The sequence below is a fragment of the Penicillium cinerascens genome (assembly GCF_028974065.1).
Source record: "Penicillium cinerascens strain IBT 15544 chromosome Unknown contig_6_segment0_segment0, whole genome shotgun sequence".
Taxonomy (NCBI): Eukaryota; Fungi; Ascomycota; class Eurotiomycetes; order Eurotiales; family Aspergillaceae; genus Penicillium; species Penicillium cinerascens.
Window position 1 is genome coordinate 1,880,170 of NW_026695295.1, and position 23,199 is coordinate 1,903,368.

Genomic DNA, 23,199 nt, shown 5'->3' on the forward strand with positions numbered 1-23,199 from the left:
AGGAATTATCGCTGGGATACTGGCTTTTCGCCCGTTAGAATACCTTTATATCAAGGGCCTTCTCAGTGTTCAAAGCTTGGACAGAATTATCCAACATCATGGTCCGTCATTGAAGGGACTAGCACTAGTACCCGACAGACCCCATGACTACCCGGACTTCATCTTTCCGGGCTCCTTGAAATGGCGATTCGTTGCCCGAACTTGGAAGAGCTGCGTCTTCAGATCAGAAGGTCTATGGGTAATCAAGCAGAGTGTGAGATGTACAAAGCTCTCGGTACCTTTCCCAATCTCCAAAGACTATTTCTAGATCTGGATTTCGATGCTCGACCCAAAGCTACCAGCACTAGGCAGGCATGAAACTAAAGATCTCGATGCTCTCCGACAAACGTTCATTAATGCAGCCATGGATGAGAGCCTGGCTCTCCAGATTTGGAACATGATCAGAAACAAGAATTCCCGGTTGAAAGACCTACGCCTTTTCCCATTCGGAAACCAGCGTTTTGGTGCTGACGAGTTTTATTTGCTCAATTGTTTTGCACGATCATATTTGCTTATAGGTTATAACCTTGAGAATCCTGGGTCGCCAGTCATAGAGCAAATTGGGAAAAAGGCGTGGGAAGTAACACGAGAGGGGCTGGACCCTCGGACTGATTTCATTTTTGAGGGAGACCTCCGTCTCTCCAATAGACTTGAATCCGTTCTTCACAAGATCTGGCCCCAGATGCCCAAACAGAGTGACTGGTGGTATTGTTGGACTAGCTTGTCTTTACAACCAGACAAGAGTCTCCTTGATGAATGTTCTAAAAACATGAATAGTCATCCCTAGGACATCGCATCAATTTTAGTTACCCACCTGATACCCGAAACTACAACATTCAAATGTTGGATGCCTGCGGCAACATAGATTTGCTGCCTTATTTAGGCTTAGCTACGCATGGAAGGTAGTGCGGAGGATAAATTTAGGCAAATAGGACGTTTAGACTTAGCAAAATCGATTCCACAATAAACCCCGTGATTTCCTCAGAAGTCAACGCACTTTCGCACTATCAAGAGCCCTATTTTGTTGAGTTCCATCCATATCCGGTCTGCCATTAAATATTCAAAAGCCCGTTTGAGCCCATTGGATGCACTGGCTCGCATATTACGCCAAGTGTGCTCTCCCCATTGACTTGGCTCACTTCCAGGCGGCCGACCTGGTTGCTTGGGATGTCTTCGTTCGTATAGCTGCTGCGGCGCAAAGCCGCTCTGTATTTAGACGCTGGCCACAACTTGTGTATGACCCGAGAACACATGTTACCCATAAGGGAATTTTGTCTCTCCGTGAGATGTAATCGTTGGGATGAAGTGGTGTTTGCCGAGTCCCCCTCTGTATTTAGAACCAAATCCCACCTGTTCAAGGTATATAAGAGCGTATTGCACAGTCCCGACAACGTCATCAGTGACCCTGCAATGCAGAAGTATGTAACGCTGGGAGTATGGCCAGTCGCGGACGCCATTCTTCCAGTAGCGAGAGGTAATGTCAAGGAAATATAGACGACTGGATATATCACCATGTAGCCAACGACTTGCTTTAGGCGGCGAAGGCTGGCTGTGTTGCGTCCTCCGAGGCTCACACATTCGGCGATTCGGCGCTGAAGCTGAATGAACATGATACCATAGAGCAGGAGCGCAAAGAACTGTGCGACAAAAATCCAGAAGTAGTGCGTCCAGAGTCGCAACTCTGTGTGCTTCGTTGTTATCCAACACTATGAGTGCAGGGAGAAAGAGCTCAGCCATGCCTACTAAAGTGAATTCGAGAAGGGTCAATGATTCAACTCACCCATGCGACTGCAGGGAACCAGGCATAACGGCCAACGGCCGCTATTGGAATGATGACAATCACCACGCCAAACACCCACATACTAACGACCGCAATCACAAACACCCGGTGACTAAGCTGATAGCCCATGATAACATGCAGGAAGGTATACAGGGCAATGGCAAGCACGAACATCCCGCTCATCGGATTCCCAATCTGAAGCCAAGCTCCCTGAATAAAGCAGAATGCGTCCGATGCATGAATGGAGTTGGTGGCAATCCAGCGTAGACTAACGAGAAACCCGAGGGACATTAACAAATCTGCGAGCGCCAGGTTGTATACGAGGACGACGTATTGGTTGTAACCTAAATATCGTCGATAGTATCTGCGCCAAAAAATGAACCTATCTGTGAGAAAAAGAAGGAGTAAAAAGGTCATAACCAATGAAATAGAGGCGAGAGTCGAAACTGCAATTAATCCTCTTCGTTGTAACGGGGGTAGCGGATCGATGACGCTCACCCCGGCAGCGGATGACGCCGGGTTAGATCCCGATACATCATTACGGGACTGGAGTTGCTGGTCGGCTGTAGATATTAACGTTACAAAAGTTAGTATAGCACATATTAGCCGGGACTAGGGCCAGAACTTTGGACCTACCGTGGATGAGCAGAAACATTAGCTCTGTATCAAGACCATTGCCGCACTTGAAAGAATACTCCTGGAATCTATTAGAAATGCTGGTTATCATTTGACAAAACTATCAATAGATTGATTGGTAAGGTAAAGAGCGTGCAAAGCACGAACCTAATACTGAGAATAGGAGCGCAATTGCATGAATGTCAAGGCACTCTTGAGGTTGGCGATAGAACAACTCGGCCTAACTGTCGAACGGGGCAAGTCTAGAGATCAAGAGCGGAGAATGTATTATATGAGCGACGACAATTGTATATAACTTCTCAGACAGCGTTGAGTAGATTCAACATCCGTCAACTACTTAGGCTGAAGTGATGAAGTCACTGACGGTCACGTGATTACAAACCGTGGGAATTCAACGGCTAAATTTAGGCAAATAGGAACGTTTAGATTGGTGTCAAAAGTAGCCCTTTTCGGCGTCCAATTTAACCGTCACCTGGAATTATGGTGTAGCGTAGGGTACCCAGAGGCTATCTGGCCGGCCGATGTTTCTGTAAGCGCGCGGTAGCATCCTGATGCCAACCGACCCACTCGCATTTCTAAAATCAATCGATTTCCCATTCCCGCTCGGGCGTAAGATTCGTAGCGTCGACTGTTCGTGTTAAGGCCACAGTTTGATATCCTGGTAGGTAATAATATTCCATTTTTGGAAGGTCACGGTTTTTGAACGTTAGGGCCACACATTTTCATGCCCTGGTAGATAATAATATTCCATTTTTGGAGGGTCACGGTTTTTGAACGTTAAGAGTCACACATTTTCATGTCCTGGTAGATAATAATATTCCATTTTTGGACGGTCACGGTTTTTGAACGTTAGAGCCACACATTTTCATGTCCTGGGCTTCCGAGGAAAGCGTGGCCCCCTCATGTATAAATACGATGCATCTCACCATCAACTTTTCAAAAATCACAGAGCACTTCCCGATCAATCAATCGATATGAAAATCTTGCCTTGCCGAAATCGGGTCTACAATTTTTCCCACCCCCCTTACCTCCCACGATGATCTTCCTTACTTGTCCCGCCGACCGACTTTCCCTAAGATTCAAGGCCACTCGAGACGAAGGAAAAGCTTGAAAGTTCCAAGGTCAGTGTTAGTCAATGTTCTAGTATGGCCGACCCTTGCAGAGGCTAATTTCCGATCTTAACCCGAGAGCCGCACGTCATTCGTTGAAATTTCCCTCGGACCTATCACGGTCCCAACTGCCGACAAGAGTTTTGCAGGCGCTGTATGGAATTACCGTGCCGCTTTATTGTCCGCGGCGATTGATATACTGCCCGAACGAAGATATGCACCAACTGTGCGGGTGGTTTCGCACGACATGGAACGTGGACAGCAGCTGATGAGAAGCTAAGTTATCAAACCCAAAACAGTATAAGAGAAAAGCTTAATGCTAATGAAGACAGATCAATCGCTAAAACGGTATGAAGAGTACCGCCTCGGCAAAACTACGGGTATATGCTGCAACATAGAGATCGACGCACAATGATGGACGTCACGGGTGCACCCCATGGGACACTCCGAACATTGTACGGCGAGTGGCGGCATTTTTGACGCAATCTGACGGTTGAAACTCGGCATACAATGATATTTCTCAAGCTGAACGGTGGGTAAATAACTTTCCCCTTGCCGCTCTTCTGTCGCGATTCTTATTGGAGGATACTCACTGTTTAGCACAGGCCGAATCCGATACACGATGTACGAGGTTGTCCGTTCTTCTTCTGTTGAACGGCCCTCGGATACTCCCATGACAAGAACCTTGGCACCATGGATTGGCATTCTTGGAAGCATGAGCTTGGAAGGATCTTGGAAGGGGTTCGGGCTTCGGGGTTCCGGGCGCATCTTTGTTTTCCGGTGATCTTCACCTTTTTTCATGTTCCTTGAATGTGCACAATTCCTGTCTTGAATTTATGTTACCCTGTCGATCTGATGATCCCCTTTTTTTCTCAGTCGCTGTGATTTTTCCCATGTGTCTCTGGACTCAAAATTGAAGAAACCATGCCCAAGCGCCGGGTATCGGCATGCAGATCATACATGTAGAGGTGAACGGTTCTACGGCCCCACCGTACAGTAGGCTTCTCAATTGTGAATGGGCCACCCGCAAGCCAATCGACGCTAGATTCCCGACAAGCTTTGCCCGCGAATCCCCGGAACCGAGAAAACTGCGGCGATGCTATTTTTGGCGGTTCTTTGTCCTGCGAAAGAAGGCGTTGGTCTATTCTTCGCTCTTAGGATAGCCTCTACGGAGTATTCTGCGAAACCCCAGTAACACGAGAAAATAGTCGTCCGCAGGATCCCATCACCAAGCACAGGGTTCACGAAGACAAATGGTCAAATCAAAGCGATTGTCTGCTTTCCCCGCGTCTGTCTCGGCCAATCGCACTCTCCGGAACAGCGAGACACAGATCGGATTGGGAAATGTGAGGCATCGCCCCCGCGGGCTGGCGTAAGCCTTTCTCTCTTTTATGTAGCACATGCATCCCGGCCCTTAATTCTTTGGTTTTTCTCTTCCTCGTCGCATCTCGCCATCTTCCCTCCGAGGGCTTTCCAGCTCTCCACACTCTACACTCCCGTTGTGGATAGGTTCTATCCATACTCACGATGCACTGACTAGAACACTCTCACTCTACTTATGAACTGCAACTGATCCCCTCTGAATCTCGCATCGCCGAATCGCGTGATCAAGTTCCTCGTTTAAAAATACTCTCACGTCCTACGACATGGGAATCTCCACCCCCGCTATCATCGTGGTCGTCCTGGTCGCCTGCCTGGCCGTCACAGCCCTGGGCGCCGCCCTCTTCAAGCACTACAGCCCTGCCGAGGAGGAGGCCCACTACAACCCAACCTACGAACAAGGCCACTACATGCGACAGGTACGAGCCAGGAACTACGGCCACCTGAAGCAAGAATCCATCAGTAGTCGGATAGATCTCGAATCGCGACGTAAGTCCGATCAATCCGGTCGATAGGTTCGCAGCTAACCAGATTAGTTACCACGGAGGATGCATCGGCTTACGTCTATCCTCACCCTCACTCGCCCCGCGAGTGAGATCCCCTTACATTCTCACCTCTACGAACCTTTCACGACAACGACTCACGGGAATTTCACGGCGCACGGGAAACAGGAGAATGATAGGAAACACTGGGCAGGACCCACGGCGGTCAGCGATCGTCCATATCCTTTTGCGAATGGGCTTGGGACGGTAACGGAGATCGCGGTCTGAAATACTTTGCCATTTCGGCAAACATACGTTTGCGTTGAGCACTTGCTACTGTACAGGGTGGAAGGCCTCGTGGGTACATTTTATCTCTCGTCATTTTGGAAATACTCTTTTCTTTGTTGACTTGATCGATCTTCGGGAATTTATTAGAGTCATAAACACCGAATCAATCTCTATGTATACCAAGATTCCCGGTCCTTATGGTCTGTGACCAACTACTAACGGGCTCTGCTTCCGAGATCGATCGCTAAAACGGGATCGAAATAACGTGTTTGTTTGATCTCTAGATTTGAGTTTGCTGTTTCCAATCCGCTGTCCAATGGCAGTGATGACGTCAAAGGCGATTCGATCTCGGAACTCAACCTGAAACGGGATCTATTCCAGCGATGAGACGGTATATCGCCCTACGATGAAGCTCGATGAGTTGATTAGGTGGCAATGTCAGATGAAGCAAGTTCACTGCAGCGTCCGGGGCGGCCCCTCTCCATCGCGCTGTGGAATTTCTCGTCCAACTGGTTTTTGATACCGCAGGGAACGGGAATCATCTGCATCCTTCTCCACCAACTGGATTACCAGTTCAAGGGACTGATGATCCTCGCCAAGATCGTTTGGATATACGCCATCGTTCTCTTCGGCCTCTGTCTGATCATCTACTCCCTCCGAATACTGGTGTACCCAAAACACGTCCGACATCAGCTGCGGGTAAACCTCGTGGAGACATCGTGTCTGGCGAGCATCCCTATTGTATACAATGAAATCATCCAGCTGGCTGTGTTGCAGTATGGTAGCCGCGCTGGAGTCGCGTTTTATGTCCTCTGGTGGATCCAGGCTGGCCTGGCAACCGTCGCCTGTCTGGCCATTCCTTACGTTCAGCTGAAACTCCAGCCCCCGGGAATATCACACCTCCCGCCAGCCATCTTACTCCCTTTCATCGCGTCGCTGACGTCTGCCGTCGGGGGTGGCGTGCTATGTCGCTTTGATCACATCAGCGCACGCCTCCAGGTGCCCGTCATCATCATCTCGTATCTCCAAATCGGGGCGGGACTCTCACTGGCGGTCGGATTCGACACGTTGATCTTACTGCAGCATTTTGACCGATTCACTCCAACCGCAGATAACGTATACCAGGACATGATCGTATGCGGGCCATTTGGACAGGGCGCATTCGCACTCCAGGTACTGGGCGAGGCCGTCGCGGAGGGCAGTTTCGCGTCATACAGTCGAGGCACATTTTTAACTTCGGAAGCAGCCGCGCCGATCGGGTATACAAGTCAGTTCTTGGGACTGCTCACTTGGGGCTACGGGATCTTCTGGTGGTGCTTCGCCATTGTCAGCATATGTCATACACTGTGTGCTCAGCCCGGCGGGTGGCGCAAAACAAGATTCACGATGGCTGCGTGGTCGCTCATCTTTCCATGGGTGCGCTGTCCATCCCCGATTTGTGTGTGTAGGGCTCATCGTAAGCAGGGCGTTTTCACCAATGCGGCTGTGGAGTTTGGGAAGACCATGGACTCGCCAGCGTTCGCCGTGGTTTCCACTGCGCTTCTGCTGATTTTATTGGTGATGTGGTTCGCTGTTCAGATTCTCACGATGAAAGGGTTATTCACCGGTCGCATTCTTGGTCTGGAGCATGGATGGAAACGACGCCGTCTTGACCGTGGGGATTCCGCGGGGAACAAGGACGCGTGAATGTTGCATATCGAATGAATCGGTTTCAATTTCGGTTTCGCATCCTGGTGTCAATTCATTGCCCAGCAGTAAGCCTTGCGTGTTTTAACCTACGGAAGTTCTGCCGCGGGATTGAGGCTGTACACTTTGGGGCACTTGCTCGCCAATCGCAACGCTCCACCCGGCTCAGCCCAATTCATCCTTCTGAATAAACGGATACGATCCTATTTCCCAGGCAGTAATCAAATTCCAGCCTTGCAAGAGGCTGGCCCCTGTGTCCATCACGTGTGATGATGACTCCCGAGGCCACCCTCGCAAATCTTTCTCAATTCAGACATTATTGGAGCCTAGCCTTGCCGGGCCACCTGAAGGACTATACGGGAGAGCCAATCGCAACATACATCATAGTCCCGGACGTCTGGAACACATTTGCATGACAGCGATGGGCAAGAGAAAATGTCACAGCCTCAGAATCGGTGTGGGACACCCCCTAATCCCGCGCCCCCACATGGTTCGTGCAACCGTTTTCCCTTTAAGATACGAATACGGCCCGTATAGACCAAGAACAAACTACTATTTATAAGAATTCCCGAGACATTAAATTAGTCGGTGAATGGGAAAAACCCCACCCCCTTTCAGTCTATCCCACAGGCCGATATCAAGCAACGTGATCTTCATGCGGCCTGAGCCGACCATGAGCTCCTCGTCGGTAAAGTATGAAAGCGACACTGGCAGCGACGAGCGGTACGCGCCTCTTACCAACTCGACAGTTGTCCTGGTCTAATGGAAATCTAGAGCGCAACGCACACGAACCAAAATCCAAGCGAATTTCCAGATCGCACGACCGCCACCAAAGTCTTCACTGCGCTTCGCTCCAAAGCTTCTTCTTCAAATCCAACAACTTGCTCCGAATCACAGACCAGTCCCGGTACTGGGAATATGGCAGCCACCATTCCGCAAATCAAAATTGACCCGCGACTTTCATCAACGGGTCAAGTTGAGGTCGAGTGATATGTATGCGACTCTTGATGAGACGTACGTTACCAGTTCGACCGGGCAACGGCAAGATCCCTCCAATTCGGAGCAGGATGATGACAGCGCCCCTCCACATAAAGATGTTGTGGCGGCAATGTGCCAGAGCGATGAGACGATATCAGATATTCATTTCCGGGACGCACGATGTAGTTGGCAGGTCAGCGCAGGATCAACGGGACCCGCTCAATCGACGCAGTGTTACCGATTCACCATCAACGACGAACAGAGAGATAGCTCCGACCCTGGCAGAATGACTCTGCAATGGGAAAAGCGAAGCAAAGAGAACGCACCGGCTGGTTCGGTAGATGCTGCGAAGTTTGTTCTCCTCTTGATTGATCGAACAGCGCGGCGGAAGAGTCGCATAGCTACCATGACGCCGGGCGGGTTTGAGATCGTCGTTCGAAAGACTTCTATCCTCGAGCACCTGCAAGTATGCCTTGATTTAACAGAGCCTGTATCATCTACGAGCACGCGAGATCCCCACGAAGCCTTAGAAACCTGGCTGTATACGCAAACCCTTACGATGGGCGTCTGGGTCGCCTACCAGGAAGGATGGCTCAATTAGTACGACCATCAATGAAATCCTATCTAAGAATACGTAGTCTCGATCCTAGTAGATTGATTAAACCCAGCTAGAACTTCGCAACTCCCGCTTCCAGTGCCTTGATCTGCAGCGCCAGCAGACGCGAATAATACCTGCACAGCGCAAGGTTCCCGCCCATAAACCAGAACCCGGGATGACCGGACCTACGCCAGATATTCCGCATCTCACCCTCTTCGTCCAATCCCCAGACATTACCCACACGATCGGCAACCTCATCCCCGAAGATGAGTCTCGCCTGCGTCCTCATGTTCTGGTACCCCGTTGCAAAAACAATCTCATCGGCCTCCAACTGCGATCCGTCCGCGAAGCGAAGTCCATTCGGTAGAACTTCGCTAATCTCCTGTCCCTGCTTCACTTTGATCTTCCCGTCGACAATCAACTGGCTCGCGCCTACGTCGATGTAATACCCGCCGCCGCGCTGGAGGTACTTCGTCATAAGACCGCAGTCCATGGGTCCCCGATCAACCTTGAAGCCCGCTTTCTCCAGACCCTCGATGGTCTTGGCGTCGTTCTGGTTCATCAATTTCGTAACCTTGATCTGCTGTGTCTTGAATAGCTCGGGGGGAATACTCCACATATACAGATCCGCGTCCTCGGTCGGCGGTCCGGTCTCATCGTACAGTCCTTTCATCCCGATATTCGTGATTGATGACGAAGACACAACGCAGGTTGAGCTCCGCTGGACCATGGTAACATCGTATCCCTTCTCAAAGTAATCCTGTGCGATGTCGTGTCCGGAGTTACAGGATCCGATCACGATAGCTTTCTTGCCAGGCGAATCCGGGTTCGCGCCGGGGAATTCGGAGCTATGGCAGATGCGATCGCCTTTGAAGTTCTCCATTCCTTTGAAATTTGGCGCGTTCTTCTTGCCGGAGTGGCCGGTTGCCTGGATGACGTGGTGCGGATGCAGGGTGCGAGTCTCGGTGGTGCCGTCTTCTTTCTTGCGCTCGACCACGACCGTCCACTCCTTCTTACTCTCGTCCCAGGAAGAAGATTTCAGCTCAGTGCGCGTCCAGACATTCAGCTCGAGCAACTTGACGTAACACTCGAAGAACTCGGCGAGCTTGTCTTTGGGTGTGAAAATCGGCCAGCTGGATGGGAAGGGCATGTACGGCATGTGGTCGTACCAGACTGGGTCGTGGAGGACGAGCTGGTGGTATCTTTGGCGCCAGCTATCTCCAATTTGATCTTCGTGGTCAACTACCAGGGTGTCGACGTTCAGCATCTTCAGGCGTGCTGCGATGCTTAGACCTCCTTGGCCGGCACCTGTGTTGCTGGTTAGTCTCTCATATTTGTGGATATTTCTCTGGTCCTAAACATACCGACGACTAGAACCAAAGGCTGCTTCACTTTATAGTTCTCGTCTGCGACACGACGGTCCTTCCAATTAGTTCTCCCCTGTTGTTCGCCATGCTGCACCCCGATGGGTCTGTTGCTAGTAACCGCCTCGTCGTGGCCGGTCAATCCCTCCAGGGAAGTAAAGACGGTGAAAATCTTCCACGCGCTTCCCTTCTGGGCCAATCTGACTACACCCCGGCCATATCCAAAATTGGAGGTGACCTTGATGAAGAACTCAATGCCATGGACCTCGCCGTATCCATCAATGGGTCCATTATGAGGCGCCTTCAAGGCAGACGAGCGGTCAATCTTGGCCATAACGGCTGAGGAAATTCCAGTCACATATTTGGCGATTGCACCGCGTCCCTTGACTGTCCGGTAATCCCAAGACAAACACAGGTGGTCGCGCCAGTAGCTGTTCTCGATGAACAGGTCAGACACGGCGCTCGTGTCTTTCTTGTCCAGAGCGCTGTTCAGTTGATCGATCAGAACGGTTGCGATCTTGTCAGGATCCTCTGGAATCTCGGTGTTTGTTTGTGGGAATGACCCGAGAGGGATGTTGAAGGATCCAGGCTCGACTCTTTCTCGCGATGGAGTGAGCTGGTCCACTGTGCGGATGTCAACATCGACGGCTGCCATGTTTGCGGTAATTTCTATAAAATCAATCAGATACTGGAAGGGAAAATAAGAGACTCGGGATTCAGCGCGAGGCTGCTTCTAAAAACAACCCCGCACGTTGGACCCGGACAACACAGCGAGGGTACGGGGTAGCGATCTCCCCACCAAATCCCGGTGTGACAGACAAGTAGGCACTGCAGGTGGGCAATGCAGGTTTGTCAAACTTGAATTTAGGAGTTGCTAGCTCTGTGAATCTCAGCTGGTCTCGTTACGTGGCAGTTAGTCGATGCTGGGTAGAGAACTGATCGGACTGGCGATTCTCCGGGTTCTTTTGATTTAGGTTTGGGCTCCACGCTGGCTCGAGGTCATCGGTGCAAATCCGAGCGCTGTGGGATTTCTTGATCTACCTGACCGGGGGAGGCCCGATTTCTCGGAAATTCTTCAATTTTGACTTGCTAAGAGGAGACCGAAGACTAGCAAATGCAAAAAATCACAAAGCCGTAGAAAACCAGAAAGCTCAAACGCATCCTCCATCTGCAAACCGAGCCATAAGCCGGCCTCGTCACACTGCATCCTCATCCTGTCCATCATTCTCTTCCCTCTGCTTCTGCGGGCGCTCCAGTAAAACTTTGTGCTTGCACCGATTCCATTCCCTGTGGTTGATCTCGAGTTTAGCCGCAGGACATAAGATACAAGACAGGAAAGTTCTCAGTCCTTATCTCTCTGGCGATCCTTGGAGGTCTTCGATCTTTTGTATCCAGGAACAGAACGTCTCCTCTTATCTCCGGTCCGAGTTTTGATCTCGCTCTCGCTGGTGGAAACATCATCAAACTCGTTTTCGTCGCTCTTCACGTCGTCCTGGGGCGGAACGATGATCCATTTTCCTTCCGCATGTTGTAACTCTTGTTCGTCCCACTGATCGCAGTCCCACAGATCGTGCCCCTGCCCCATGCAAAAAGAACAAATTTGGGCTGGCTGGGGTTTCACCAACCTCTTTTGGTTGTTGATGGTGATCCATTTGCCTAGGAAAGGCGGAGGGTCATCAAATCTAACTGCGAAATTGCCGTCACGGTAACCATGAGTGACAACTTCAGCGACTTGGAACATTGAGGCAAAGTTTGAATGTTGAAATTCCCGTATCAGCGCTATCGCAACATCTCGGGGTGTGTCCATTGGACCCCCTGCGATGGTCCAGGTCCGAGTTTTGACGTCTCCAAAAGGCTGCGCGATCACGTCCACATCCAGGCGGCGGTGAGAAAACCGTATCTTCCTAATTTCTATCAGTGCTGCATCCCGATCCTGTACAGTGCCGAAGACTGCCGCTAAGAATGAGCTCGACGATGGAATGATTTTGCTGAGGCCCCTTAAATACAAAAAGTGAAGAGTGAGACGAAGTCGAAACTGTTCCATCGCCCGGTCATCCTTGACATGCTTCGGCAGACCAACAAATGCAGCAGTCCCACATTTGCTTAGATATTCTTTGTCCTGCTTTGTGAGCTCGGGCAGGGTTGTGGGATCCAATGATGCCGGCGATGTTGCAATGAGGTCGTTTTCCTGGTCCCCCGGGGTAAGATCAAGCCAATCCTCAATCGAAAATCCATCCTCAAAGTCAGCATGTTCTGTGATATTGGTCCTCTTTTGCTTGTGTGTATGTCTTTTGGTCTTTGCCATCGTGAGCGGACCGTAATGTTGAAAGGTTGGTTGTTGACTTTGAAGTGAGAGTATGATGATGATCAGGCTGCAAGTAAGGAAATTCTCAGGTCAGCTAATCGGTAATCCATTGATTGCTCTTGAAGCTTTTCTGGGTGCGAGATGAGGAGTTTTGAGAAGAGGTGGTGCGGAAACAGCTTACTGAGTAGCAGATCCGAGAATGGAGAAGTTAGGTTTGTCCACGATGTCACAGATAGAGAGTAACAGCTTGTTATGCCGACTTGCCATAAAAATGAGTAGAGGGATAAGTGTCTTTTTTTGCTCAGGTGGGAGATTTCTAAGGAAAAGGAAAAGGTGAAAGAAGCATTTGCAAGCCTGGAGCCTGGAAGACCAGGAGACTCAACGGGCAAGGTACCTCAAGATACCCCGATTATCTTACTGCTAGTGATTGTTTCAGTCACTACAAGGGAAATTGAACAGCACTGTAGCCCTGGAGACCCATGTGATTTACTCTAGATAATGAAGTGTAAAGAAATTTGAATTGTCAAAAAATACGTGTCATTAAGTGAATATTCATCTAGCTAAACAATTTGAAATTATCTGAAATGAAGTCTAAAACACTTCAGTAGCTTATACCAAGGCCGAACTATCTATATATATCAACAGATCAGGATGTGGGTTAAATCAACGATAATGCGGAGGTATTGGCTCCATGGGTTGGCCTTGGGCAATTTGTTTTCCGGTCTGACTCAATTTGTGGCTTATATTCGTAAATCTCGATCATCTTCTATAAGTCGCATCATTGGTCTAGTGGTAGAATTCGTCGTTGCCATCGACGAGGCCCGTGTTCGATTCACGGATGATGCAAGATTATTTCTTTTTCGCCGTCTGATTTTTTTCCCGCCCGAGCTCCCCGTATTCTATACCCGACCGAGGAAGGTGTCTCCGAAGGTCTAATTAGAATCAATCTTAGGTAACGGTTACTAGGAGAGCACTAAGAGGCGTGCCGAGTTCTTCTGGTCGCACGCGTCCTGAGTGCCTTGATTGTACCTGGCGCGCCGAATATTGCGTTGCCATTGCCCCACACCTTTAAATGCCGACGCTGTGGAGAGGGATGTCGTGTCAATGCAGAACGTGATTCACCCTCAATTGGGCCCAAGTTTTCCGTTATTCTCATCTAGACATGCTCTTTGTGTTACTTTGGTCAAACTTAAAGATCGTCTAGATTAAAGACCGTCAGGAGGGAAGCTTACCTCTTAAAGCTCCGTCTAACAATCCAAGCCATATTAAACAGTTACAGTAGGCCGTGCCCGGTCTAGACCAGGGCGATTCATGCATGGGAAAGCCCGAAAGCCCCATCGTGCATGCCCCACCCACTAATCTAAGCTCACCCGCCACTAAATCCGAAAGAAAGCGTCGTCAGCCCGCAGTATTTTCGGAGACAACCACTCATTGAGCCACTCGCGGAGCCACTCATGGAGCCACTCCTGAGTCAATCAACTTTTTCTTGGCAAGGCTGACGAAGAGTGCAGTGGTTATGTCCCTGCTCCGCTTGGTTCCTGGCGGGGGGCTTGCCTCCTATCTTCCCCTTGATCCTATCCCATGGCACCGTCTTAAGATGCCGAAGTGAAGGCCTTGAAGACTGTTCTGCATTCGCGATGAGTCGGGCCAGACGCCAATTGCTGGGTTGCTTCCTGGCGGCCCTTGTGCTACTTCTGCTATACAGGCGCACTCGATCTGGGTCAGATGTCAACCTCCCTTCACCGATCGTAACTCCAGAGTCCCCTGAGAATCCTGATATTCCTGAGAATCCCGACAATCACCCGCAAGATGAAACAAACGCCCAATTTGCATGGCGAAATCTGCCATTGCGCTTTCCTCCTGCTGTCATGGAGGTGTTACCAAGACGGTCCCGAGACCTTCCCAAACTCCAATCTGGGTCTCTACGCGTTTCTCACATGAAACTGTGGTACCAACAGGATAGAAAGTCAGCAGTACGTGAAGTATTTGAGCGGTGCTGGGATTCTTACAAGAAATTGGCATGGGAGACGGACGAACTCGCGCCCGTGAGTGGACTACCACGAAATGGACTTGGGGGCTGGGGCACAACATTGGTGGATAATCTAGATACGCTATGGATTATGGGAATGCGCGATGAGTTCAACAGGGCTGTAGAGGCCGTAACTCAAATCCGATATCAAGATACCTTGTCGCCGGATGTCAACACCGCCGAGATCAACACTCGCCATCTTGGAGGTCTTTTGGCAGCGTACGATCTGAGCGGCGATCGACGACTCCTGGATAAGGCCATCGATGTTGGTGACATGCTCTTTGCTGCCTTCGATACACCGAATCGCATGCCCATCACACACTGGGATTTGCACAGAGCTGCGCGCCAAGAGGAACAACTGGCGGAAGAAGTGGCATCTGCGTCTGAGCTCGGCTCCTTCATTTTGGAATTCACGAGATTGTCTCAAATAACTGGTGACCACAAGTATTTCAATGCGGCGCAGCAGGTCATGTTTAGACTGGAACGACTGCAGGATTTGTCAAAACTGTTCGGAATGTGGCCCGTGGCTCTCAACGCTCGAGCAGAATTGACAGACGGTGACCTCTTTACCATGGGACCTGAAACCGACTCTCTTTACAAGACTCTGCCAAAGGCATATGCTATGCTAGGGGGCCATTATTCCATGTACCGGACCATGTATGAGAAAGCCACTCGCACTGCGGCAAGTCACAGTCTCTTCCGGCCGATGAATGTAGAGGGAAAAGATATCCTCGTCCCTGGATCTGTGCGAGTTACCATGACCCAGAACGGCAAGCCACGCACGCACCTGGAATCCCAGGTTCACCACCGCGCCTGCTTTGCGGGCGGCATGTTCGCGATGGGCGGTGCGCTCTTCAACATCCCCATCCACCGAAAGATCGCAAACAAGCTTGTCGACGGCTGCATCTGGGCATCCCAGGCCATGCCGATGGAGATCATGCCGGAAGTATACGAAGTTGTCCCGTGCGCATCGCAAACCAGTTGTCCATGGAATGAGTGGCACTGGAAGCAGGAAGTGTGGAAGAAAGCAAACAGTATAGACCCGAATCCGTCTCTGGATGTCGATGTTTTCATCAGGGATCACCGGATCCCTAGGGGCTTCATCGCTATCCCTGACACTCGGTATAACCTGCGACCGGAAATCATCGAAAGCATTTTCATCTTGTACCGTGTGACTGGACGCGAAGATCTTCTTGACACGGCATGGGAGATGTTTGAGAATATTCAGAATGCCACTCAGGTTGACAATGGTAATGCGGGTATCATTGATGTCACGAACGACCAAGGCGAAACAGATCACAGTGATTCGATGGAGAGTTATTGGATGGCGCAGACTCTGAAATACTTTTATCTTATGTTCAGTGCTCCCGACGTTTTGAGTCTGGATCACTATGTCTTCAACTCTGCTGGACACCCGCTCAAGCTTCCGCAGCTCGCGGAGATGGAAAAGGCGTTTGAGTTCAGTTAACACCTTCCTCGCCATTTTCTCTGTCTTGTCTGTGAACAAACGCCGGAACGAACCCCGGAAACCGGCAACGATAAGGTGGTTGACGGATGTAATAATAATGATTGTACTTAGCGTGGGCGTTTTGGACCAGTGTATACAATATCTGGGCAAATTCCTTTTGATTGCTATTCTCTATCCCCTAGTCAATCAAGACTCGTGCATTGACTCTGCGTGGTAGTCCTCCTACCGGACCTAATTGCGAAAATTTCCCTCGTCACCTTGCAGATAACCGCCAAACATTAGTCCCATAGGTAATCCAATGCACAACTACTGCTCCGATAACAAATCTGGTTACTCTTAGAACCATCCAAGTGCCTCGCAAATTGAGAGGTGCGACTTCAGAAATGTACAAAGGAGCGCCCATAGCCAAGGTGCCAACACCGATAGCCCGATGAAGCGGCCGGTCATGTACCTAAGGTAATTCTTTACAATCAAGAATTATCTGCTTTCAGTTCATAAGTCGCCCTTTAACAAAGCCAAGAGAGTACCTTGGGAGCATAATTCTTGGCAAGAGTTTTCTTCCGCTATAAGTGCGCGAAGGCCCCTGGTGCCAAGAACTAAACTCAGCGGAGTCCTTCTGCCAAGAAGCTTGGAAACGAGGACCTTGAGAGAAGAAGCCTTGTAGAAGTAGAACTCTGCGAGTCAAAACTTCTCATTTGGAGCTGAATTCTGTGCTTGGCAAGGGTCGGGAGGGTCTTATCTACTTGGCAGTACGGACCTTGTAGGAAAAGCTCCGAGTAGGAATCAAATTATCTGGTAGCCAGAAATTATCTGCCTAGCTGCCAGATTTTATAAAAGCACCCAGTCAGCTAATCTCGTTAGAATTACTCTCAGCGTCTCCATCTCAGACATTCTTGTTTGGCTGCACGTTTTCCTCTTTTTATGTGTCGATTTTTGTCTCTGCGGTGACTCTATTCGATGCGACATGTATTATTTAAGACCTCTTCTTATATCTCTGAGTGCTGCCACAGCCCTGGCGGTGACCTCAACTTCCACTGCTGAAATAACATCCATCACGGGTTGCCATACCCATAGAACGGATATCTATTGCATTGACGGAAATGGTCTGGAAGTCTCGGTTTCAGCGACAGCCACACCAACGAGCGGGGTCCCAGCCAAATATACCGGATGTCACTCCCATGGAAGCGAGACGTGAGTTTTGAGTCACAGTGCATGGTTGGCAGCTTTAAATACTAATTTCTCTGCAGATACTGCATGGATACAGATGGCAACGAGGCTTTGATCGTGGAAGAGGAAGCAGATCATACTGATACTGAACATGAAGAGAGTGAGCATAGTCATAGCCACGAGGAGTCCGAGGGAGAAGCAAAGACAAACTGCCATTTCCATGCCGGTGTTGAGTGAGTACATAGAGTCCGAATCCCCTCCGTGATTGCTGACTTAATATCAGGCACTGCGTGGGCGAAGGCGAGTCGGAAGAAAGCAGCCACGAATCATGCGGCATCCAGACTAGAGGCTACAACGTGCCTCTTCGAATCGGAACACTCTTCGTGGTCCTCGTAACCGGTGCAATTGGCGTCTTTGCTCCGATTGTGTTGTTGAAGCTTCCATTTGCAGCTGTCAATGCTGTTTTCTCGACCGTAATCAAACAATTCGGAACTGGTATTATCCTCGCGACTGCTTTTGTCCACGTATGTTGGAAAGAGTTTACCCTTCTGTTATTCAAAACTGACATGTATCAGTTATACACGCATGCAAACCTTATGTTCACCAACGAATGTATGGGCGAGCTCGATTACGAAGCCACTACTTCCGCCATCGTCATGGCCGGCATATTTCTTGCCTTTTTATTCGAGTATATCGGTCACCGCGTTATTGCTGCTCGTGAGAGTAAAGAATGCACAAAAGAGACCCATGAAACTCCTCACAAGGACGCACCTCCTCCGCAAGCCACACTGGCCCATCTCGGGCACTCGCACGGTGCACCACACGATCCCACAAAGCCCGACACCAAGTTTTCTGTACTTGTCATGGAAGCCGGTGTTATATTCCACAGCATTCTCATCGGCCTAACTCTGGTAGTCGCCGGTGACTCTTTCTACAAAACGCTCTTGGTGGTGATCGTCTTCCATCAGTTCTTCGAGGGACTGGCTCTAGGTGCTCGCATCGCGACGCTTCCCGGGGCCATCTTGCCATCCAAAGCGATTATGGCAGGAATATTTGCTTTGATCACACCCATAGGCATGGCGATTGGACTGGGAGTGCTGCACACATTCAATGGGAATGAGAAAAGTACTTTAGTGGCTCTGGGAACTTTGGACGCGCTATCTGCGGGTATCCTTGTATGGGTTGGCGTTGTCGACATGTGGGCACGAGACTGGGTGATTGAGGGAGGCGAGATGTTGAATGCTAATCTAACAAAAGTGTTGACTGGAGGACTGTCTCTGGTGACAGGGCTCGTTTTGATGGGGCTACTTGGTAAATGGGCGTGAGCTGCGCCGATCCTCGATACTATACGATTGGAGCGAATATCCCACTGTTGAAGACGCGCCCACCCCCCGGCCTACTGCTAGGTATTGGTACAAGGTACCCCGGAATTATCATAACAGAGAGACCACATTAAATATTCGCGATGTTCGCGATGTCCGGCCAGATTATCACTGCGGATTGGCAACTCCGAAGATGCCCTCCCCAAGATGCTAGGAGTGCCGTAAAGCGCCCCCATTTGTTCATTTCCACTATGACAATATCAATGCACAAAAAGATGCCAATGAATATTTGAGCCTGTTATTCTATTCCAATAGAATTTTATCATCCATTCTTGTGACGTAAGTCATTTCAACATATGAAAACAATTCGCCGATTTTCAGAAGATCTTGGCTCAAGAGAATTAAATTGGAAGGATTCTGCTTCAAGGCCAGGAAACAGGGAAGGGAGGAGATGCTGGAAGTCATGTATTGGCGACTCTTCATGATCAGTTTCATGTGATTGATCGTCGTTCAATCCCTCGGCCTCATCATTAGAATTATCTCCCTCCTGTATCGCGGCATGGATTTCCCAAGAAACGCATGTCAAACAAGCCTTAGTTGAGAGAATCTTGAATTTGTATCCCTTCTGCACCGCAATGCTGGCAGCGGCGAGTCGCGCCATCGTATTACCCCGGGAACGCACAATGCAATGGGACAAAGGGCGATCCAGAAGGTCAAACCAATTATCTGCCGAGGTCAAGAATCCCAGATCATCGAGACTAATGCCAGGTGGGTAATTCTGATCATGATCACACAAATGAGCCCTGGAATGAACCTTTTGCCAGTTTGACTGGGCTTTTATTATATCTAGATCCGCCATCCATTCCCCACTGTCGATTAGCGATATCGCAGTCTCAACAAAAATGCAGTCGTGATCGCGCGCCCCACGATGGCCGACATCCAATGCTAGCTCATATCCAGTAAGTGAAAGATGTAACGATGAAGCTGAAAAGCTATCAAGCAATCGGCCATCAAATGGTTGATGATCGATGGCTTTCCATGAGGAATAATCAATTTTCTTAATTTTGGGATCTGACGGTGGAATCAAGATAGCAAAGCCAGGTTTTCCAATATTTCCCGTGATGCGACAAACATTTTCGTGTGTATTCGCAGCCTCTTCCAGTGGGTCGCGGAGTAACAGGGATGCAACGAATATCGAATTATCGCAACAGATCGCCAAGGCATCTTTGAATGAGTCCGGATCAATATCCAGATAGCCGGTTTCAAACAAAGCAATGCAACTAAATGTTCTTCCAAGAGACATATTGCCCTGTATGCGGGTGGTCGCGCTCCACCATTGAGAACGCATAGAATGGTCGGTAAGTCGGAGATCCACCCGGGCACCGGGCAAGTAAGAATATATTTCGTGAGCCTTGGAGAAAGCTCTCAAGGAGTCGAAGTAGTTCTGGTATCGTGGAATTTGAGTTGTGGATTGTAACTTCCGTGCCACGACCCTAAAGTCCACCGATCCGCTCCTGAACCAGGCCCGAAGATCACTTAGATGCAAAACATTCCTTTCAAAATCCAATAACCGTGTTTCTTCAACAAACCCTTTTAATATCGGGACTGATGTCGGAACATAAATGCCGAGAGACTCCATTCCACACAGAAACTGGAATTCCTCGGGGGCCGCATCTGGCTCCGGAGAAATAAATATAGTATCAAGTGTGCGACTTTCGTAATATTCTCCATGGTCATCCTCATAATCCTGATCAATGTTGTATCTAGTGCGAAGAATTAGCGACAACTACATTAAATACTGGAAGCAAGGCACGAAATATTGCAAAAGCTCACCCTCGACCATCATCTCTGTCGAGTTCATCGTCAGAAAGCCATTCAGTATAGATTCCATGAGCGTTAGTCTGTAGCACGCCTTCTCTGGATCTCTTTTTTGGCCTCGCATTTTGTGCTATTAATTTGCTATATCGCGCTTTCTGGTACTTTGCTGCCCAGTCTCTGACGACAGCACACTGCAAGATGTTCTTTGGAAAACGAGCAGCTGCCCAGTTGTGAAGGAATTCTTTTGCTCGCTGGCGATCGATGGCTGCTAACAACACATTTTCAAGGTTAGCTAGGCCGAAAACTGGTGGAGGCCTTGCGTTCTGATCCGAAATAAAACCAGCGCACCGCCTCTGACCGAAACGGACAAGACGGTGTAGCTCGTCCTTCTCCGGGTTCTTGGCATTCTGCAGGAGCTTTGTTGTTTCGAATAGAATTCCTAGCCACCCCAGGTCTCCGCACGAGGCACCTGGTGGTAATGATCGACCAAGAATGTTTATTATCTCACACGGGAGTTCAATATTTGGATCTAGGAAGTTCCAGCTACTCAACACACTACCAAGAACAACCGCTTGGAATTGATTGAAGGTAATTTGGGATTCGCGGAGGCCCGTTCGGCAAGTCGCAATGACCGGGTCACCGTAGAATCGCAAATGAGCCAGTGGGAGAGACCAAAATATTCCCTCGTCGAGTTGTTCGGGCCGATTTTTCAAACCAATCGTGACGATTCCACCAGAGCTAATCAACGGATCGCCTTGTTTGATGTGATGCTGCTTGCCATCCAGTACGGATAGATCAGGGTACAGGTGCCACGACGAGAGGCCCAAAAGGACCTCTCCACTCTGGATTCGCTGAGCCTGCCCAAGAATGAGATTATCCAGTGCACACATGGCCACCTTCCATGCCTCAATTATGGCGTCGTACAGCTTAGGCTTGGTGCTAACAGGAATCGAGATGTTGTCTAATACAAGCTTTAGCTGTGTTTGCTGCAATCTCTTTGCCTCATCGGCAGCTTGTAACCAGGAACTAAATAGCCATATCAGCACCCTATACATAAGACCGGCCTTCCAGTCACTAATTACATGATACTAGACGCACCGCTGAAAGGAGTAGACATTATCTACTTACCGCGCGCTAGCGTCCCAACTGGCTAACTGATCTCTCGTGACGTCGATTCGAGACGCGGTTGCGTCAGAAATTTGAAACGAAGAACCGTGAGAGTGAGTCTTTTGATAAAGGAGCTCTTTCCGTGTCTCCACAAGCTCACTCCATATTGACACAGCTTCTGACCGTGTCCAAATGCGCGCTAAGAGACACGCAAGAAGATGAATGGTAACTGCACCCTCGCCTGATGTTGCAGTAGCCCAGATTGTTGCACCATCGGCACCGACGTAATCCGCAAATACGCCGGTGGACTGGCTAGCTTGTGGATTGATAGTAGGCATCTTTGCAATCTCTGAGCTACGCTTCCCATATGCACGGATTAAGTGCGGAACTTGAGGAATCTCCGACTCAAAAAGTGCACTGAGTTTCCGAGCCGTAACATGCAACGGACCATCCTCAGCGGTTCGCTTGCGCTTTGTCGACAAACAATCCCCAAGGCCTCGATATTCTGTAGGGGCTTCCCACTTCATGAGCGTGAAATCGAAGTTCAGATTAGCCAACGCGAGAGTGTTCTCCTGCGACGCACTCATCAGAGCGGCCGTCAATTTTCCGAATGTTGCCATATTAAACCACTGATATTGAGTTTAAGTTCGTCGTTGGGAAGGAAACGGATAGGAGCACTGGGCCTATGTGGGGATTCTGAGGAAAGCCTGGTTTGTCTAGGAAGAAGAAATGAGGGGCACTGTAGTGAGCGCGTGTCAGCAGTTTCGAGAAAAATACAGGAATCGAAAGTCGTATTATATCAATGTCTATTCTTGGAAGCGGTCCGAGGACAAGGAATTGGTTTAATGATCCAATCAAGATTCATGAATTTTGGCTTTATTTTCCCCTGCAATCAAGTTGTAAGAGTGTTGAGGTGTCAGGGATTTCGAAAACTACTGTACAGCAATAATTTGGCAACTAAGCGCGCTCGGGGCAATGGAGTTACCAGGAATTACTCGTGAATTTTATAGCCACTTGAATCCCCCTTCTCGTTTCACTTTTCATTCCGCAATACCCGCATCTGCGTGCCTTCTAGTCTTCATACTCCCACTTCTCTATTTTCGTGATTCGAAGCAATCATCTAGAATTTATCATCCACCATGGACACGAAAGACCCTTCCGACCCCGCGCCGGTAGCGGCTCAACATAAAGGTATAATGAAGCAGAGCCATCTAACAACGGGACTGGACGAGCTCTTTCAGACTGGCAATTTCTTTTTCCATTGGACACACCATACCTCAGGAAACCCCACAAGTGAATCTCCACACGGCATCGCGAGACTCGGGGCCCGACCAACGGAAAGTCGCCGAGTAAAGAATCAGCCTGGACGGACACGTCACTTAAAACCTCCCGTTCAGGTAATTTTACTCCCTCTACTCGAATATGTGATAAGATGATCTCACCGCGCTGAGAGGTCTGACCCACAGTACTCGGGTTCATTCATCTGTCACGGAATCATATCAGGCCGGTCCGTCACTTTTGTTCGATCAAAGTGAATTCTCTTATCCAGCAGACTTTAGCAATAATGTCTTCCGTCCGGTCTCAGCGTACGAAGCATTGCATAGTCCTCTCATCCGCCAAAAGCAACTTCGACACATACGCCA

The 23,199-nt window shown here is 49.5% G+C and overlaps 9 protein-coding genes across 9 annotated transcripts; 5 read left to right on the top strand and 4 right to left on the bottom strand.

Annotated features, from left to right (window-relative positions):
* Positions 1-1,091: 1,091 nt before the first annotated feature.
* Positions 1,092-2,380, bottom strand: N7498_006688 (uncharacterized protein; the record flags this gene model as incomplete). The annotated part of the gene is made up of 2 exons (XM_058453750.1): positions 1,092-1,745; positions 1,820-2,380. Coding segments are annotated over 2 exons (1,215 nt in total), but the record flags the coding sequence as incomplete, so codon positions are not given.
* A 2,830-nt stretch (positions 2,381-5,210) lies between these two features.
* Positions 5,211-5,539, top strand: N7498_006689 (uncharacterized protein; the record flags this gene model as incomplete). The annotated part of the gene is made up of 2 exons (XM_058453751.1): positions 5,211-5,433; positions 5,481-5,539. 2 exons carry the CDS (start codon positions 5,211-5,213, stop codon positions 5,537-5,539), a joined length of 282 nt encoding a protein of 93 aa, XP_058307942.1.
* Positions 5,540-6,149: 610 nt separating this feature from the next.
* N7498_006690 (putative malic acid transport protein) lies at positions 6,150-7,400 on the top strand (the record flags this gene model as incomplete). Its single annotated transcript, XM_058453752.1, has 1 exon — positions 6,150-7,400. One exon carries the CDS (start codon positions 6,150-6,152, stop codon positions 7,398-7,400), a length of 1,251 nt encoding a protein of 416 aa, XP_058307943.1.
* Positions 7,401-8,073: 673 nt separating this feature from the next.
* On the top strand, positions 8,074-8,979 carry N7498_006691 (uncharacterized protein; the record flags this gene model as incomplete). Its single annotated transcript, XM_058453753.1, has 2 exons — positions 8,074-8,123; positions 8,175-8,979. The coding sequence occupies 2 exons, from the start codon at positions 8,074-8,076 to the stop codon at positions 8,977-8,979; spliced, it is 855 nt and encodes a 284-aa protein (XP_058307944.1).
* Positions 8,980-9,046: 67 nt separating this feature from the next.
* Positions 9,047-10,995, bottom strand: N7498_006692 (flavin-containing monooxygenase; the record flags this gene model as incomplete). The annotated part of the gene is made up of 2 exons (XM_058453754.1): positions 9,047-10,284; positions 10,341-10,995. The coding sequence occupies 2 exons, from the start codon at positions 10,993-10,995 to the stop codon at positions 9,047-9,049; spliced, it is 1,893 nt and encodes a 630-aa protein (XP_058307945.1).
* Positions 10,996-11,682: 687 nt separating this feature from the next.
* N7498_006693 (uncharacterized protein) lies at positions 11,683-12,645 on the bottom strand (the record flags this gene model as incomplete). Its single annotated transcript, XM_058453755.1, has 1 exon — positions 11,683-12,645. One exon carries the CDS (start codon positions 12,643-12,645, stop codon positions 11,683-11,685), a length of 963 nt encoding a protein of 320 aa, XP_058307946.1.
* A 1,637-nt stretch (positions 12,646-14,282) lies between these two features.
* N7498_006694 (glycoside hydrolase family 47 protein) lies at positions 14,283-16,142 on the top strand (the record flags this gene model as incomplete). Its single annotated transcript, XM_058453756.1, has 1 exon — positions 14,283-16,142. One exon carries the CDS (start codon positions 14,283-14,285, stop codon positions 16,140-16,142), a length of 1,860 nt encoding a protein of 619 aa, XP_058307947.1.
* Positions 16,143-17,106: 964 nt separating this feature from the next.
* Positions 17,107-18,634, top strand: zrfC (putative ZIP Zinc transporter; the record flags this gene model as incomplete). Its single annotated transcript, XM_058453757.1, has 4 exons — positions 17,107-17,333; positions 17,390-17,542; positions 17,593-17,833; positions 17,885-18,634. The coding sequence occupies 4 exons, from the start codon at positions 17,107-17,109 to the stop codon at positions 18,632-18,634; spliced, it is 1,371 nt and encodes a 456-aa protein (XP_058307948.1).
* A 346-nt stretch (positions 18,635-18,980) lies between these two features.
* N7498_006696 (uncharacterized protein) lies at positions 18,981-22,176 on the bottom strand (the record flags this gene model as incomplete). Its single annotated transcript, XM_058453758.1, has 3 exons — positions 18,981-20,394; positions 20,465-21,523; positions 21,578-22,176. 3 exons carry the CDS (start codon positions 22,174-22,176, stop codon positions 18,981-18,983), a joined length of 3,072 nt encoding a protein of 1,023 aa, XP_058307949.1.
* Positions 22,177-23,199: the final 1,023 nt, after the last annotated feature.